The following is a 19160-nucleotide window of genomic DNA, read 5'->3' as shown; positions in this document are numbered from 1 at the left end:
TGTTAGGAAAACACGCATTGTACTTCATCCCAAAAGGCTCCACAGAAGGCGAGCAAAGAAACATACAAGGCATAGAACAAAACACAAAACATAGAACAAAACACAAGGCATAGAACAAACATGTTCTGCAGTGTAACATGGGTGGTTTCAAGCCATCTATATTGCTGTGAGCTTCTAAGGAATGGCCGGCAGTCTTGTGCAAGCGCACACATTCATAAAGTAGTGTGCCCACACCCCAGGAAAGCTGTTTAGATTGTTTTAGCACTCATGTTACACTGCAATGCATGTCTGTCAGTATTAAAAATAAATGTACCTCAGACCATTTATCTGAGCTGCAACTGACCTGACTTTCAGATATTTCACTTTCTGAAATGGCACAGGTTCTAAAATGATCTTGTCAAACAGCAGCATTTAAAGATCATATATGGCTTAAAATGAGGTGGCAAATTTAAAGACAACAGAGTCAATTCAGAGGTACACACTCCTGACTCCCATCTGCAAATGCCATGTTATTTGGAATAATTTCCTCCTTGGAACACTCCCCCCCACCGCTTTGAAGAGTTCTTTAAAAGCCATTTAGTTTGTGGTACAGAAGTGTTAACAACATGGAACATATGCCCCAAGTAAAGGTTATCTTAAGTATTCTTTTAACAACCTTTTCCCAGTCCCTCACCCCTCTCTGCATTTTAAGCTCGAGGAAAAATTTTTAAAGCACTTGGGGAGCTCAGATGGACACACTACTTCAAGGGCATCTCTTAGGTTGTGGACCCCTTTACCAAGATAAATACTAGAAGACCATCATTAGACATGCAAACACTTGCTATCACGGCTTGATGCCATTAAAGAACATGTGCTTTGCCTACACAGTCTGAGCTTCCCCAAGATGTATGCTATTACAAGATCTCCAGCTGTTAAACAATCAGCTGTCAACTGTGAATCCAGAAATTAACACAGAAGAAAGAGTTGTCTTGCAAGAATTTAAGATACTGTTAATCATGCCTGTGTTTCGTACTCACTTCTCCCTTCCTTCCCCAACAGCAGCAAGCCTCTTGCTGTCTTCAGTCCATGCGATGTCTTTTATTCTTCCTGCAAATGGCTGATATTCATACTTCAATAGATGTTCCTTCTGTGTGGTATCCCAGATTCTAAGTTTTCCAGAGACATCTGTCATAGCACAGCAATACATACAGACACTGTTTCAGCAAGATCCATGACCAGTCTCCAGCATGCTAGCTCTAAGAAGCTTACTATCATGCCAGTCAGGGATGATTGTATCACCCATTGTTTGCTAGAATAGCAAATTATGCTAACAGATGTTAAGATGCTAACAGATCCAGAAACCTCAATATTACAACAATGTACATGGTACAGTTAATCACACATTACAAGCAATTTGCCACTCCACAACCACAGAATATGCATCAAGTTTTGAACAGGCTCTCAGATACACAAAATACCTTGGAAAAGACCAAGTGGAGTATTTAGAGGTGACTCTTTGTAGATGTTAGATCATGTGGCCAAAGCAAAAAGACAGAGAGGAGATTCTCACGATCGGCAAAAAGCGGGCTAAGGGAGCCTAGCTCGCTTTTTGCCGACTGTCTGCAGCCATGGGAGCCGTGTGGCTCCCGGCAGCAAACCTCCCAAAGTACCCCTCCACTTAGCCGAGGTTAACAGAGTGAGTGCTCTGTTAACCTTGTCTTTCTGATTACGTATTGCTGCGGCGAGGCTGAAACAAGCCTCCTGGCCCTGGGGGTGTGTGTGTCTCCCCAGGATGCCCCACGCACTTGCGGCAGTCATGTGCGCAGCCAGTAGTAGTGTGGAGCTGGCACTCGTGTGGGCGGCTGATCCGGCCGCCCAGGGCTGCCAGCGTACTCGTCTGCGGGGGAGAGTGGGCTAAGCCACTCTCCCCACTAACCCGATTCAGGCGATCATGAGACTCACCTCATAGACTACTGGCTAAGTTCGAACACAACATGAAACCATCGTTTGGCTAAACACAGTGGGGCTGTTTACATGACTGCTTGCACGTGGGGTGGGGGGGAGGGTTTAATCTACCTTCCTCCAGGTGACCACTTGCAGCCCTGAAGGCACACAAGCAGTGTGCCCATATGACCAGTGCTGCCAGGAGCAGCATGGATGAGTCTCCACGCTGCCCTTGGCAGCACAGAGGCCAGGACTCATTGTCTGGCCTCCAGGGAGATCCCACAACGCACCGCTCAACACATTTGGAGATTCCCCCGGGAGACAGGCGCTATAGGTGCCTGTCTCTGTGCATGGCCAGACTGGAAGCAGCCTGGCTTGCACACAAGCAAGTAGCCTGGGTTAAGGGAGCACTTGCTCCCTTAACATCAGCTAGCAGCCAAGCTAAAAAACAGGGCTGGGTGGTGCTGGCCTGATCCCAGCCGTTCTCAAGTGCAGCCTAACGCAGGCTGGGTGTCCTTAGCCTTGGTTAGACTGTGCGTGAGAACAGCCTCAGTCTCTTATGTCTCAGCCCAAACCTGCCAACTGTGGCTTGTTTGCCACCAAAAGGCTAGGATCTAAAGAGCTAGGACACTATGCTCTGTGAGGTCTGCATATGTCCATGAATTGTGGGATCTCCCTGGAGGCCAGTACAATGAGTCCTGGCCTCTGTGCTGCCAAGGGCAGCATGGAGACTCATCCATGCTGCTCCTGGCAACACTGGTCATATGGGCACACTGCTTGTGTGCCTTCAGGGCTGCAAGTGGTCACCTGGAGGAAGGTAGATTGAACCCTCCCCCCCCACCCCACGTGCAAGCAGTCATGTAAACAGCCCCACTGTGTTTAGCCAAACAATGGTTTCATGTTGTGTTTGAACTTAGCCAGTAGTCTATGAGGTGAGTCTCATGATCGCCTGAATCAGGTTAGTGGGGAGAGTGGCTTAGCCCACTCTCCCCGCAGACGAGCACGCTGGTAGCCCTGGTCGGCCGGATCAGCCGCCCACACGACTGCCAGCCCCACACTACTACTGGCCGCGCACATGACTGCCGCAAGTGCGCGGGGCATCCTGGGGAGACACACCCCCCCCCCAGGGCCAGGAGGCTTGTTTCAGCCTCGCCGCAGCAATACACAATCAGAAAGATAAGGTTAACAGTGCGCTCACTCTGTTAACCTCGGCTAAGTGGAGGGGTACTTTGGGAGGTTTGCTGCCGGGAGCCACGTGTCCAGGAATGCCCCCAGAGGATGAAATGCTTCCCCATATTATGGGGGAAAGTCCATTCCCCCCCAGAAATGACCCATAAAATGGCTCCTTTAGACAAAATGGCTGGTGGAAGTGAGCTCCATGGTCACTTCCGGCCCTCTAGGAACCACAGGTTTTAACCCTTCCGTATCCATGGATACTGGAAATGGGAGTATATTAGACATCCTGCGGATACGCAGAACCTCAAATAGTGGTTGCTAATAACGAGGTTCTCCTGTATCTCTTTCTCTAGGAAGACACTAATGCTAGTTTGATAGCCTGGCTTGTTTCGAGTGCTGAAACCAGTTTCCTGGTTCAAATGTCACAGGAAACTGTGGTTTAAGAAACTAGAAAATGATGAGATTCAGCTAGAACATGGGTAAGAGGAAGAATGTAGTATGTGGGCTTCTTAGCACATTCACAATCCATGATTTGCTGGAGCATCTCAACAGGGTCAAATGGCTCAGCAAGTAGTAGAAAGAACAAGCCCAGATAGCCCTTATTTCAATGTGTTAAATTAGACATACAATCTATGTATTAGTCTGGGTGTAGGGCCCAGTAAGAGATTTTGAAAAATTTGAACAGTTGGTAAGAATGAAGGAACAGGGAACCCATCAGCAAAAAATATTGCATACTGCTGACCCCACCCCTCCATGCCCAAGCTAACAGTTTTCAAAATAAGTCACTGAAAATCATTCCTCCCCTCTGTATGTAGATATGTTCTCCACATAACTCTTACTCAATATGATGGGCAGCAATCTGCAGCAGAATTTTGAAAGTTTCAATATCAAATATTATTTAAGACCTCAGCGTATCTCTAACTTACATGCTGATAGTAGCTGGCATTGTAAATCCCTTTGTGGCAATTTCAGGCATGTTTTCTAGAAGTGTGTTAAGATTAAATTCTTTAAAGTGTTTGATTTTGAAGTACATCGGAAGTGACAAGATTTGCCAGCAAATCTATTATATATTTTCAAGAATTTGTGGGTGTCTTTGTGTGACAGAGTCATACCTCCCAATTACCTACCGATACCAAATTCACACAATCCTGCCACTGGAAATAGCTGAATGAACTACTTTTTACACTCGAATATACTGAGGAAAGCTTTTAATTTTAAAAGGTTTTTGTTAAACTTCCTTCTCCATTTTCCTGATCTATTTAAACTTAGTCTACTTGAATGGAGGCTGTGGCAAATTACTTGTTTGTGAAACCTAGGCTATCATTACCATAACACTGAGCAGTTTGAAGTCTCATAAGGAGCTGGTCACTCCTTAAGGAGCTTGCAAGGATACTGTATAAACACAGTGGTATCAGTTCTACTTCTGTCTCTCCTATTTGGCACTCAGTCTGGAAAACCAAGTGCCAAGAACACCCACATCCACTACGAGTCTGTCTCTAACTTTTGGCGCATAGGTTCATGCTATCAAAGAACAATCCTTTGTGTTCTAAAGCATTCTAGTCAAAGATGTACTGTAATTAACAGGAGATTAGTAGACTACCTAGATGTCCAGCACCCTTGAAATTACTCCATTTTTTTAAGTTCAAATGTTTTTATTGGCACCAGCTATTCCCTAGAAGTGCAAAATAAATGTGGTGTTGGTTGTATAGAACAGCTTCAGAGGGTTCTCTGAACCCTGAAAAGAATTTTTCTAGTCCTCACGGTTGCATATCTCGACTATATCTGGTTGCATAACAGAAGCCAGAAGGGTGGCAAATTAAACAGCACCAATTGGAAGGTCAGTTGCAGTTTGACAGCAAATACACAGCCTCCAACAGTGATGCAGACCACAATACAAAACAAAGACAGGCACACTGAAGGTTATATTTTAACAGGGTGAGTATATATAACTATGCAAAGGATTTCAGCCACAGGTTGTAACTACTAGACTCTACCCTAATTCACATGTCAGTAATTCACACATTAATGCAGACACAGTAGCATACTTTCTATCTGTACCATGCACCGAGAGAGACCTTCACTAAGGTTCACTTTGAGAATGAATGTATATACAGTCATTCACACAAAAACATACGTGCAGAGACATCTACACGCACATATAGCACAATGTCTGAATAAAACTATTAGTTTTGGTAAAACAATAAATAGCAATATTGCATTAAGCCATGTTATAAAAACATGCATACTGGTATTATACTATACCTCCAGATGCAATGTAGAAGCCACTGGGAGCATATTTGGCAACCACAACTTGATGGGCATGTTCAGTGTAGATGTCGGCAATTGCTGGATTCTATGGAAGAATTTTAATTTTAAAATGCAGTCTTGCAAATAAATATTCAGGGCTGTTTCCCCATCTGCTGCCCACAGCCCTTCCTAGCAGGCAGAGCTAGTGAGAAGTTCTGTGTCACTACCATTTCTCGGATAAGTTGAAATAAGATGGACTTTTGGAGAAATACACATGTAGAAATCCCAAGGAAACTTTGGCAGTTAACTTTTCACCCTTTGGAAGCAACCTGCCAAGCAGAAGCCAAATTATTGGTGTATAGTTCTACAGATGGCTGCCAGGATCTTTAGCCATGTAGTTTTGAATGGTACCAAAGATTGCCTGAAGAGATCATGTGTGCAATACTACTTCTACTATGGGTCTCTTGGTCAATGCTTAAGTCTCAGTGCCATACAGAAACTAAAAGCAACTGGCAAGTCTGGAAGATCATCATCATATGGGTGTGTCTGAAACATCTATGAACTACAGGTCACCTTTCTAGAATTAGAAATCTGACAGAGTACTGTGTACAATTCTGGTCGCCACATCTAAAAAAGGACATTGTAGAACTGGAAAGGGTGCAGAGGAGAGCAACCAAGATGATCAGGGGCCTAGAGCACCTTCCTTATGAGACAAGGCTACAACACCTGGAGCTATTTAGTTTAGGGGGAAAAAGACGACTGCGGGGAGACATGATAGAGGTCTATAAAATCATGCATGGTGTGGAGAATGTGGAGAGAGAGAAATTTTTCTCCCTCTAACATAACACTAGGACCAGGGGTCATCCCATGAAATTGATTGCCAGGAAATTTAGGATTAACAAACGGAAGTACTTTTTCACACAACACATTATCAACTTGTGGAATTATCTGCCACAAGATGTGGTGACAGCCAACAACCTGCATGGCTTTAAGAGGGGTTTGGATGACTTCATGGAGGAGAGATCAACAGCTCTATCAACGGCTAGTAGTTGGAGGGCTATAGGCTACCTCCAGCCCAGAGGCAGGATGCCTCTGAATACCAGTTGCAGCAAGCCTATATCACAGAATGTAGACGTACACAAGCATCTGCATCAGGTACAAAATATTTGCACAGTTGAGTCTCACTGTGAAAAGATTTTCTAATTGTAATAGATCTATTGTTTTCATTGTCAAAGTTATTTTGGTATAGTACCTAACTTTTTGAAATCCCCACAAACAGAAATAGAGAAGTAGCTCTAGCCAGACAGAGGTCACATGAAGAGGTCACACCTAGAACAGAGTCACCACTGAGATAACTCCAAGATATTCACATTCCTGAAGTTTAGCAGAACTGATTCTGAAACTTGATGAATCAGCAGTACAAATACTAAGGCTCCCAACACCCACACATTATGACAAATGTAATGTACTCAACAGTTAAGTCAAGAAAGATTCATCAGTTTAGGCAAAGGGGACAAGTATTATGATGATACAAAATGACAGTCACATGTATTGCTACTACCATGCCAATAAAGGCCGTTTGATTTTGTCATTAAATCACACAAAACAGCCAATGTTGTTTCCCCCCATATAAGAATGCTTAACCAAGAGACGATGCAATGGTAAACCCCTCCTGTATTCTACCAAAGACAACCAGAGGGCTCTGTGGTTGCCAGGAGTTGACAGCGACTCGACGGAACTACTTAAAAAAAAACCCCAAACCTGAAACTTACCGTGTGGGCGTGCTGCTGCGCGCCCCCACCAGAGAGGTTCCCCCTCCCCCAACCAGCCTCCCCTGGAACCTCCAGATATCCCCCGTGAGGCCACACCCCCGGAGGCAGAAAGTTTAAGTAAAAATAAAATAATGTTTTAAAAGAGGGTAGAACCCCCGAACTGGCGCCATTATGTAACTGAAGGGAGGGGCAGAAACAACCACCTAGGAGAGAACCAGTTTGAGAAGGCAGCAGCAAAGCACAGTGATGGGGTTAGGAAAGGATTAGAACAGGGGATATTCTAGACAATTGAGGGTAGGGGCAAAAGGCCAGAGGGGAGAGCCTAACGGGGGTAGGGACAGTGGAAATACAATGAGCAGAGAAGAGAAGTGCAATCACATGTAAGTTGCCCCCAAAAAAGTAACAAAGGCTTAAAGTCATTTAGACCTCAGGATCTAGTTATGCTTGACCCAAGTAGCAGGCATTGCTATTATGTAATAGACTGAATATTTGTGAACTGGTTGATGTGCTCCCAACCTTGGTTAGTCATCCTATTGCTCATTACAGAGTGACTCCATCTCAGGCATTTTCCATTCAGTTAGGTCATGGAATGCCCAGCCAGTTCTTTTGCAGAAGAAAGCACTGTATTTTGCTTCTGCTGTAGGACCTAACCCTAACACTAAAATGACTTTCTTGCAAGTGAGCCTCAAGTAAATCAATGAGAGCGACTTCTGAATATGCATATTGAGAATCAGTCTCTGTAGATGGGGGATTAAAGAATACTTAACTATCCTTGTTGCTACCAGAAGAAGAAGAGAATTATAGCCAATTAAGTCAAGAATTCCACTGAAAGGTCAGACACCTTCTTTGCTGTTTAAGTCATACACCTTTTAAAAGACTGAAGGTTAACACTGGAATGCAAAGCATACAATCGTTTCTATTTCAATACTATATACTATAGCTCCTTTCTGAGCAAGTGGCAAGCAAACAAGGTAATCTCACTTTTGAAAGAGTCAGTGAAGCCAAAAGACTATAGGAAAATTCTGAAGAAAACCTAATTTTAGAGACTTTCAAAACACACACACTCATGTTTTTCTCCAATTTACAGTGTCCTTTCCGAGCACTGAAACTAGAGATACTTGCAACAGCTTGCAACTGACTAACACTGCACTGGTTGAGGGAGACACAAAGGTAAAATATTCATGCAACTGGGTAATCCAGCCTTACAGATGGCCTTATGGTGCTTTCTAGAACTTTACCGTTATGCATAGCAGTGGTGCTTCTTTGACTGCCAATAACGGATAGCAAGAGGTCAGCAGCATGATGTACTTAAGGAATACATTCAAGGCTGAAAAATTGCAGCATTTTTATGGCACCTAATAATCTATGCCCCCCCCCATGGATTGCTCATGATTCAAAGGTTTCATGAATGGTTTACTTTATGGTCCTACATTAGTTTGTATTACATGACTCTGGCAGAGGAAATGGCTGTTTGCTGGGAAGCATTTCCAGACAGATGCTTTTGTTGGGATCACATAGTAATAAGAATATTTATAAAGACTACACTCTTACAAACAGTCGATTCTGCATAACTGGTTCACATTCACTCTTGAAGTCATCCCCCCACCCATGAAGTGTCTGGGAAAGGTATATCACATTGTCATATGTAATTAAGACTTTTGCACCCTGTGTAGCCTTCTTTCTGGACATTGTCTAGCTTCCGAAAGCCTACTACCATATTGGGGCACATTTTTGGGTGAGGCAGGTTGACAGTACTGGACATATTCTTCCCCAAAGGCGCTGGAAATCTTGTTTAGGAATTGCAGATCCAGATCATGAGGTTCTGGAAGTTAGGCTGCTTTCCCTCCAGCCCCTAAACCTAAACTACAGTTTACAAGCATGGGGCATGATTAAGAAGTTGCTTGGAATTCCCAAACTAAAATTATAGACCCCAGATCCAGAGGAGCTCCTCCATTTGGACAAGCCCTTGCACAATACTTTGCATAAACTTTTCTCAAAGCCTTTTTACAGCCTACTGGAGTAGGCTGTAAATGTATGCTAAAGCTATATGCCACAACTAGGGATGTGCATGAAGGTTCGAAGGCAGGGGTGGGGGTGTCTGCCTTAAAGGGCGGTGGAGGGTGCATGCGCAGGCACGTCGAGTACTTCCAGTTACATCTGGTAAGAGGGGCAATCGGGAGACAGAGAGGTACGCTGCCACCCTGATGGACTTTGAGGAAACCAAGCACCAGTGGGGGGAAAGCGGAAGGAGGGGTAAGTGTACCTTCTTCCAGCCTTAAAGGCAGACAGACAGACAGACAGACACACACACGCGCGCCTTCAAACGGGGCCTGCCCAGTTCCACACACATCCCTAGCTACAATGTGTGTTTTCTCTTTCCCCCATGTTTTGCATACTCTAGTGCAGTCCATGATAACATTGTGGTTCTGAACAGAGAAGCCTTCCACTAGTGTTTGAATAAGAGCACCAAGTCATTTTTTCCTTCCGCTCACTTCTTTGGACTGAAGCCATTGTTTCAAAGCATGGTGAGCCTTCCTGGTTTTAGTCCACTGATCTAGAGAATAGATCACAGTGCACGTCTAGAGAAAGGAACAGAGGTCCTGTGGACCTAACTATTCCACAGCCAGGCTCACAGGCCTTCCTGCTCCTGTACAAGCATACCAGAACAAGTCTTTATTACAGTTAGTTACCAGTAACCAGAAAAATATAACATACATACTTCACTACACTAAGACAGACACTAAACATCTGACTATCATTCTAAGAATTGTTGCAACTGTGAGGTCCTGCCAAATTTTATGCACTGCCACACAAAATTTGGTGACATTCTATGTAATATTGGAATTCTTATCAGATAGCAAGAGGGAGATAATTGACCTGACTGCCCTGGCAACTTTGCTAAAAAGGAATAATAAGGGCATTACGTAGATCATCATAAAATCTGCAATATAGCAGAACATGCCCTGTTGTCTCAACAGCACCCATATTGCAAGGACATTTCACTCTGAAAGGGGGTTTTCTCTAACCCTTCCTTCTACTGGGCATACCAGAAGCTTCTGCTACCAGAGTTATAGGCCAGTCACCCATACATTATATAGCTGACACCCAGGTCCACAGTTTTTAGCTTGCCATGATAGCTAGAGTAGCTACTCTGTGGATAATCAAGTCTCAAGTGTCACATCAAGCTTTTGAGGCCCTCAAAGTGCTTCCAAAGCACAGCCCAATTTTCTCCCCAATGATATAGTGAGGAGGAAAGCTGGGGCTTGTCAGGGTCATACAATAAGGAGGAATGCTTGCCCTTAAATCAGTGATTCTCAAACTTGGGTCCTCAGGTGTTATTGGACTTCAACTCCCATAATCCCCAACCAAAGGCCACTGAGGCTGGGGATTATGGGAGTTGAAGTCCAATAACACCTGAGGACCCAAGTTTGAGAATCCCTGCCTTAAATGCACATTTTAGAACCAGGTTTTCCAGATTTGCATGATGGTTTTGCAAGACTATTTGAGCTACTCCAGATATTCTAGTTTCTATGTAACATCTAAAGTAAAAGGCAAAGTGTGCCATCAAGTCAGTGTTGACTCCTGGAGACCACAGAGCCCTGTGATTGTCTTTGGTAGAATACAGGAAGGATTTGCCATTATGCATTTCAGCATCTTCCTGTATCACTGCTGCCCAATATAGGTGTTTCCCATAGCCTTTCCATAGTCTGGGAAATATACCAGCGGGGATTTGAACCGGTAACCTCTGACTTGCTAGTCAAGTCATTTTCCTGCTGAGCCATTAGGCGGCTTCATGTAGCATCTAGTTCTATTTAAACAATATCACCAGCACTACAACATTCCTATAACCAGCACTTAAGAAGTGATAGAGTACATGTTTTTATGCCAACCCCCCCCTACACACCCAGACAAATTACAACACATATGGTTTTCAGGAGTAATTTCAAATAAAAGCATTTCAATTTCACCTCTTTCAAGATAGATGCCACACACACGTAAAGACATGTACCTTTTACATATCTCAGTAGACCAACAAGTTCTAAGGAAAGCTTATAATTATTACTATCAATACCAAATTATAGATCCCCCCACTATCACACCATAGGTTTAAGGCAACCAGAACTACCGACTATATTCCCATGGCATGAAACAAGAAAAAGTGAGAATCTTTGGTAACTACAACCCTTGAGCCACTGTGCAATAAGGGGAAAATTATTTATGACTACTAATTAGGATTCAGATATGAGAATATACCAGATTGACTCTAAAATACAGATGTTGCTATAAAACAGGAGAAACACACTGGACTCCAGCTGTGCTGTTTACAAGATTAGACAAAACACAGCAGAAGAAAGGAAGGAAAACTGCTTTAATTGTTGTAGGATGACTTATTAACTTAATACTGTTCCATATCTCCCTGAGGCTTTAAGTATTTACAGCAGCATTGAAATATGCCCATAAATAGCCATTTTTTATCTCACTGAGCAATTCTTTATATTTCTGCCTGCAATCTCATCCACTCATTAGTCTCAGCTCTTGCAAGTCATTCATTGGAATGTTTTCAACCGAATGCTCTCCAAAACTGTCACAGATCTGTGACCTCAATACTGTAGTAAAAAAGCAGCCATTAATGCATGAGACTTAACATTTAAAAAGCATCACGGTTAAAAAGAAAAAGATGATACATTACATCAATATTTCGAATGATGACGCATTTCCCGTTTGTATAGAGAAAGTTGTTGCCCTTTGGGTCTCCCCCAATTATTTTGGATACACCTCTTTCAACCTGTGGGAGGCTGGCAAACACTTTTTCTACAAAAGAAAAAAAACATATCAGCAATGCATTAACATCAGCCTCTGTAGGGATAAAAACATAGGCAACACAGCTGTGTATGTGTTTTTAAACTTGTTGCTGGCAAGAAATGGAAGGCAACCCAGAATACTTCAGACAGTCACATTGCTGATCTTTCCACTCTCCGATTAAGAAGAAGAGCAGATTCGAAGAAGTGGACAAATAAAACCAATAAAATAAAACCTCTTTTGGCAATTGCGACATGCAAATAGGAAGAGGAAGTCCTTGCTGCAATCTTTCAGCTCCCCAAACGTGCACACCTTAAGAAGAGTGGCTAGAGGAGTTTAACTCTTTCAAGACGATGGGCGCATTACAGCTATCTTTCTCTACAATAAACTCTCCCGCCTCCCCAAGCCCCACAAAACCCACGAGCAACCCCCATCTATGCTAGACTGGGGTGGGGAGGGGAGGGAAAGGGCACGGCAACGTTCCCTAGAATGACAGCAGCAGCACGAGCAAAGCATCAATGTGGCAACTGCAATGGGCGACGCTTCTCTTCCTCCTCCACCTTTTTCTTGTAATGGAAGAAGCTGCAGTGCTACATACATGCAACCAGGTTTCTCCCCCACCCTCCGGTCCTTCACCAGCAAAACACCACTAGGCATACTTACTCAGCTCATAAGGCATCTTCACCTCCACTTGTTACTACTACTGCTGCTGCTGCTGCTGAGCTATTCGTCCTGCGAAAGGGACTGCCGTGGAGTGGAGAGGGAGGTGGGGAGGAAACAATCCAACAGACAGGGTTACAAATCCCCTCCCGCCGCAGCAGCAGCGACGTCGACTCCCAACTGCACAAACCAGGAAGCGCCCGCTCGCACCGCTTTTCCTTCTCTCCCCCTGGCTTTGACCATATATAGTCAACTCTGCTCGAGCCGCGCGCGCAGAACGAGCACCTTCGAGGCCAGTGAGAGTAGCGCTGTCTCTTAGAGCGACTAGAACCCGCCCGTCCCGGAAATGCCGCCAAGTAGAAGAGCAAAGCTAAGGAAGCCCCGCCTCCGAATACAAACAGGGAAAGGTTGTGGTGGGACGCGCGCGCGCTACAGCAACCCACCCCTGCCTGTCGGCACGCGCTTCTACGTGCGCGCATTCCCTGGGCGGGTAAGGAAGAGAGGCCGGTGTAGTCTGCGTGCTCGCCTTGTTGCCGCTAGGGGCGCATGCGCACGTGCTCAATAGTATAAGCTTTGGCAGTTCGGCTTGCCGAAGCTGCTTCCCTTGCCGGCGCTTGTAGGGGAAGCTGAGTTTTGAAAATCTGTTTTTAAAAAAGCAGCACTTAAAGCAAAAAAAGATTTGATTCAGTGGTCGTTTCATATTTACGTGAGTAAATCAACGCACGAGAGAGCAGAGCTTTAAAGAACAAGAAATGGATGAGAGTGAGGACTCGGAGCTAGTTTTGTTAAATGACAGTCACTCAGGGCAGAGCCAAGTCTTGCAGAGGAACTGGGCTGGGCACTCCTATGCGTCAGTCAAGCCAGCAGTCTGGATCTTATACCAGTCCAGCGCAGGAAGAGAAGACAAGACACCCGCAAAAGCCAGATAGATGCATGCAGTCTTGCCAGCCACTCCCCCAGCATCCATGGCAACACCACCAACACACTCCAGTCACCAGTGGCATGCTGTTGGTGCTCCCACGTGGGCCAGGCATGGAAGGAGCCAGTCCATGCATAGGGACATGCCTGTATGACGTCAGCACACCCAGAAGTGCTCTTACCCCTGGACTTCAGGGCTGAAGTCCAGGCCCTCCACAGCCCCTGGAGCTCCCCAAATCCTCTTTATTCTGTCCTGGGTCACTGGGTGATGTGGTTGCTGGGTGGAGCATGATGAAGCTTAATTTGCAGAGGAGGGGGGCCTCTCCAAAGGCTCTTAGGTCCAGGCTCCAAAGTTATCTAGGTGCACCTCAGAGTACACCACACACACACACAACACACCTGACAAAAGGAAGCTAAAGCACCTTCCACTGCATGTAGTGCCGGCAGCAAGAGGTCAAAAACAGAGCTTGCAAGACCCCAGCACAGGGAGGGACATTCAGATCGGCCTATACCATACGCACACTGCTGGCGACCATCTTTTTGACCACCCAACACAAAGGGAAGGAAGATACCTTCCTTGGGAGAAGGAAAGCAGGCATATGATGTGTTTGTGTAACAAGTACATAGGCCTCCCAAGAGCAAGAGTCAAGGCTCTCTAGGACAGAGTTGCCATGTCCCCCGAAATTCTGGGTTTCACCTGGATTTTAAGCATCTCACCCAGCTTGCATAGCCCACCCAGATTCTCCCAGATTTCAGCTTTCTTTCTTTTCTTTTTTTTAAAGCAAAATAAACAAATTTTTAAAAAGCTAAGTTCTAGCCCTTGTGGAAGCGGAGTTATGGAGCAAAACGTGCAGTCACTATTCTCAGAAATTATTTTCCAGCTAATTTACATAATATGCAAATTAGGCACCTGGATTTGGAAAGCCAGAATATGGTAACCATGCAGAGAAATGCTCGACTAACAAGCAGAAGGTTGCCGGTTCAAATCCCCGCTGGTACCATATCAGGCAGCAGCGATATAGGAAGGTGCTGAAAGGCATCATCTCATACTGCATGGGAGGAGGCAATGGTATACCCCTCCTGTATTATACCAAAGAAAACCACAGGGCTCTATGGGTACCAGGAGTCAAAATCAACTTGACAGCACACTTTAGGGCAGGGCTGCTCAAATTAGGCCTTCCTGCAGCTGTTGGCCTACAACTCCCATAATCCCTGGCTATTGGCCACTGTGACTAGGGTTTATGGGAGTTGTAGTCCAAAAACAGATGGGACTAAGTTGAGCAAGCCTGCTCTAGGGGAACAAATGCTCATTTGCAGGAAAGCCTTTTCTCCCCCATCCCTTAATTTAAAAAAACAAAACAAACAAACAAACAAACAAAAAACACCAGAGGAGGAACTGAGACAAGCCACAAGGGGAGCCCCAACTGCACTCAAACAGGTGAGAATGTTGCCAGCTTGCTCCGCATAGAGACCCTGGATGGGAACCAAGCAAGTGAGGTTTGAGCCTAGCCCAGGGGATGGAAAAACCAAGGCCAGACAACTGTTGTATGACTTGGCCAGAAACACCCATATCAGAAACAGACACCTACCTCAGACTCACATGGCCTGATCCACAGAGCAGTTGCTTAACCATCAGGCTGTAAAATACATATCTTGGGCATATGTCATTACCTTGAAGCCTGTCCCCCACATGACCTAGCTGTATGCACCAAAAGCCACAACAGAGATCCCTGAAACAGGGGATTCCCAGATGTTGTTGACTACAACTCTCATCATTGCCAGCTCTCAGCCAATCAGAGGGAGCACTGGAGGGGCTGGTCAGGGGAGTCTAACCAGACACTGCAAAATCTCAGCCAATCAGAGGGAGCACTGGAGTGGCTAATCAGCTGGCTCTCATAAGAGTTGCCTTTTGCTTCAGCCATCCCATCTAACCACACACACACCCAGCATCCCTCATCATCTCTCCACTCATTTCCACAATTGTTTGACTGACTCATTTATCATGGTAGTAGTCAAATTGGCTGCTTGTGAGCCCAGAGTAGCCTGCTCTGTCCCACCACAAGAGCTGTGGAATTTGTGATGTCAGATAGTGGAGAAGTTGCAGACCCCCTGAGCCCTGATAGCAGAGGGAGCCCTGAGCTTTCCCCTTCAGAGTCCTATCCTGAGGCCAACGGAGGTTAAAAACAAACAAACAATGGGGAGTGGGGATAGGATACCTATCTGTTCCCTGTGGTAGCAGCAGCTGTGACAAACCTAAAATTTAGCTCCTCATTCTTCCATTTCTTTTCCTTTAAAGCAATGTTTCCCTAACATATTATTAAATATAAAACAGCCATTGAACAAATCAAGTCTCTTTTGCTTTAGGTACTTAAAAACATTTTAAAAGAGCAAGCTTGCTGGAGTGGGTGTGTGAGCAAGCCATGGCTCACTTCCTTTTACCCCCAACAGTTGGTGTATTTAGAGAAAGCTTTAGACAAAAGCTGTGACAAAAGCAGTTGTGACAAAGAATGCTTTTATTGGACAGCACTGGAGATGGAACAACATCTGAAATGTGTGGAGTTGCCATCTCAGCAGGGCTCCTGTGCTTACAAGCTGTATGATAAACAGCAGAGTAGCAGATGTTGGTTTGATCTGGTTGCATCAGTTATATATCTGGCTGCCATTAAGCTTGCAAAGCTGTGAGGTCTGTGTGGCACAAACAGCCTGACAACCCCACAGCAAAGCAGCTAGAATCACAGTGAGCCTCACTGCTGAGCTTCCCTGCTGATCAGCACAGCCTAGGGAAGGTCTCATCCTTTGTACCTGTCGGGGAGCTGCCTGTGGAGAATATAAATAGAAATAAGCAATAATTGGTAGCACATGGTCTCTTGAATGCATGGTCCATGTTTGTCCATGTCTGTGAGTGAGTGATTGCACAAGAGCAGTGGCCGACATGATGCACAGTCTCCCATTGACGGTAAGGAACCACTGGAGCTGCTGTGCAGCTTAAAAGGCAGCCTTTCGTGCAAATGAAACTGGGTTTTTAAGCATGTGTTTCAGGGCCATGCGACTGAACAGTCCCCATACGTGATTGAAGGAAGCCCCAGCAACATATCAAAACATCCTTCAATGACCCCTGCTAACTTGGCAAAGAGGCACCTTTTAATGTGATTCTCTTTATTGAGCAGGGGGAGAGCAACGGGCCCTATCCACCCCCAGCACAGCATCCCTCCAGTGACTGTTGCTGGTGTCTATCTTATGTTTCTTTTTAGATTGTGAGCCCTTTGGGGACAGGGGTCCATCTTATTTGTTATTTCTCTGTGTAAACTGCCCTGAGCCATTTTTGGAAGGATGGTATAGGAATCGAATGAATGAATGGACATCAAGGTCGGAGTGTTCTCAGTGTGTCACTGCCCTCATTGCATGATTCTAAGATCTGTACAATATCTTGGACACTCACAGTTCAAATATCCATACACTATTTATGGCATTCCAAATCACTCCAGTTCTTTAAAAAGGGGGTTTAACCAAAATGGTCAGCACTTCCAAGACATGAAGGGGGAAATACCATGTATTTTTCTACAAGGCATTGGCCCATTCGCAGATGCAGGGGAGTAACGGCAGGAGAGAGGGCATGCCCTCACTTGTTGCCTGTGGGCTTCTCAGAGGCATCTGGTGGGCCACTGTATAAAAAAGGATGTTGGACTAGATAAGCTTTGGGCCTAATCGAGCAGGGCTGTTCTTATGTTCATTTGGACTGATATTTTATTAACATTTTGATTTTTAGTTTTTCACTTCTCTCTTGCCTGGAGAGAGACAGTGGGAGGTGCCAGCTAGGGCTGAGGAGTCACAGCTGGTGGGAGGGGCCACATTCCTGTTGAACATGTTGAGCCTGTTTACTTCAGTTTGAAGCCTACTCTCCAAATAAGAGGCGATGGCCAGGCAGCTTAGTGAACATAATTTAGCTAACAGGGATTAGCAAATGGTCATTGGAGTTTGGCATGGATCTTAGCAGAGAAGTGTGTGGGGAGCTTGAAAGGAGGCCCCTAGATCACAAGGAGACCAGTGGGGAGAGAAGGTCACTACTACTCCCTCTTTCATATTCTCAGGAAAGAAAGTTTGAACTGCTGAGAACTTCAGCTGAGACCTGACTTTCAAATAAACAATCTCCAGTATTCTAAACAGCCAACAAAACCAGACATGGAGATAGAAAGCCAATGAGGAGGAGGCACTTCCCAATATATTGCATGGAGTGCTGCATGTATGACTATCTGCTTGATGGGCAGAAGTCATGGGTGTGTGATTGCTTCAAGGAACTCCTGGCTCTCAGGGGAAAGGTTCATTCCCTCAAAGGCAAGGTGGCTGACCTGGAGAAGCTCAGAGAGTTGGAGAGGTATGTGGACAAGACCTTCAGCGGTGTTATAGAGGCATTCCACTCCCAGACTGATGGCTCCTCAGTAGGATTATACATTTTGTATTTTTTCTGTTTCGATTTGTACCAAATCCTAATCAACCCCATTTTGTATTTTGTCCGAAATTAAGCCTTCCGAATCACCCCAGTTTTGTTTTGTATCTGAATAAATCTGAATCCGAATTAATTCAGATTAAAAAATGGGTCACATGGTCAAAAGAGTGGGTGGGGGTTATAGTGCCCAATGAGTGGAAGCTACCACAAAGATTTCAAAGGAATTTGGCAAACTGCTGGTTTTTGAATTTTTGAAGTTTGTGCATCTTTCAGATTTTCCCCATAGGGTATGATGGAGGTTTCAGGCAAAGTATAGCTTCACCTGGGGGGTGGGGGGAGGGGTGGCCCAGAGTGGAGTGTGGTTGGTGGTAGTGCCCAGTTGGTACAAGAAAGCTACCACTATTTTTTCAGAGGAATTTGGCAAAGGGCTGATTTTTAAAGAATTAATAAAGTTAAGCGTCTTTCAGATTTTCCTCGTAGGGTATAATGGAGGTTTCTGCAGTCCCATAACTCCACTTGAGGGGCACTGGGGTGGCCCAGAGCAAGTGGTGGTGTAGTGCACATAGGGTACTAACCACTCACATGGGTTGCCAACCCATGAAGTACAGGGTTTTGTTGTTCTAGAGGTGTTCTGAGAGTAGATACTCTAGTAGCATATGAGAGTGGTTTCATGGTTTTTCATTAAAAAATCTCATTTGCTACCAGAGAATCTAAACTCAACACCTCAGAAACAACAAAGCCCAGTACCCCAATGGGTTAGCAATCCAGGGGGGTGGTTGGCACCCTCTGTGCACTACACCACCGCTCACTTCGGGCCCTCCCAGTGCCCCCCAGGTGGAGTTATGGGGCTGCTGAAACCGCCATTATTCCCTATGGGGAAAAATCTTAAAGATACGTAAACCTCAAAAATTCCTAAGAAATCATCTCTTTGCCCTATTTGGAACCTGGGTGCACCACCCTTGGGGCACTGCCACCCAACCCACTGTTTTGCCCTGGAAGCCCCACATAAACAAGTTGAAAGAGTGAAGAGAATGATGAACAACAATGACATTTAATTTTTTGGCAGTTATTTGAGAATTTTGCAGCGTGTGGGAGCCTGTTCCTGTGGCACTAGCACAGCAGCACAACCCATTTGTGGATTCAAGCAGTCTTTCAATAAAAACACTCCCTCCCCATGGAACAGTGACCACAGGTCATTTGAGATAGCAAGATAAACCAAT

The 19160-nt window shown here is 45.1% G+C and overlaps 1 protein-coding gene across 2 annotated transcripts in view; it reads right to left on the bottom strand.

Annotated features, from left to right (window-relative positions):
* WDR1 (WD repeat domain 1) overlaps positions 1 to 19160 on the bottom strand; it is a 49585-nt gene that overhangs the window by 19441 nt on the left and 10984 nt on the right. Inside the window, exons 1-4 of one of the 2 annotated variants that reach the window (XM_053255545.1) lie at positions 12582 to 12930; positions 11809 to 11930; positions 5362 to 5452; positions 1017 to 1164 (exon numbers count right to left, since the gene is read on the bottom strand). In XM_053255545.1, the coding sequence (XP_053111520.1) occupies positions 1017 to 1164; positions 5362 to 5452; positions 11809 to 11930; positions 12582 to 12597 (377 nt within the window). In that variant the 5' untranslated portion in view covers positions 12598 to 12930. Of the gene's footprint in view, positions 1 to 1016; positions 1165 to 5361; positions 5453 to 11808; positions 11931 to 12581; positions 12931 to 19160 lie in introns of those variants that run through there. The other variant, XM_053255544.1, reaches the window with a different exon arrangement.

This window comes from Hemicordylus capensis, chromosome 5 (genome assembly GCF_027244095.1).
Source record: "Hemicordylus capensis ecotype Gifberg chromosome 5, rHemCap1.1.pri, whole genome shotgun sequence".
NCBI classification, from domain to species: Eukaryota; Metazoa; Chordata; class Lepidosauria; order Squamata; family Cordylidae; genus Hemicordylus; species Hemicordylus capensis.
The sequence above is the reverse complement of the archived record's forward strand: the minus strand, read 5'-3'. Positions and strand labels throughout refer to the sequence as shown.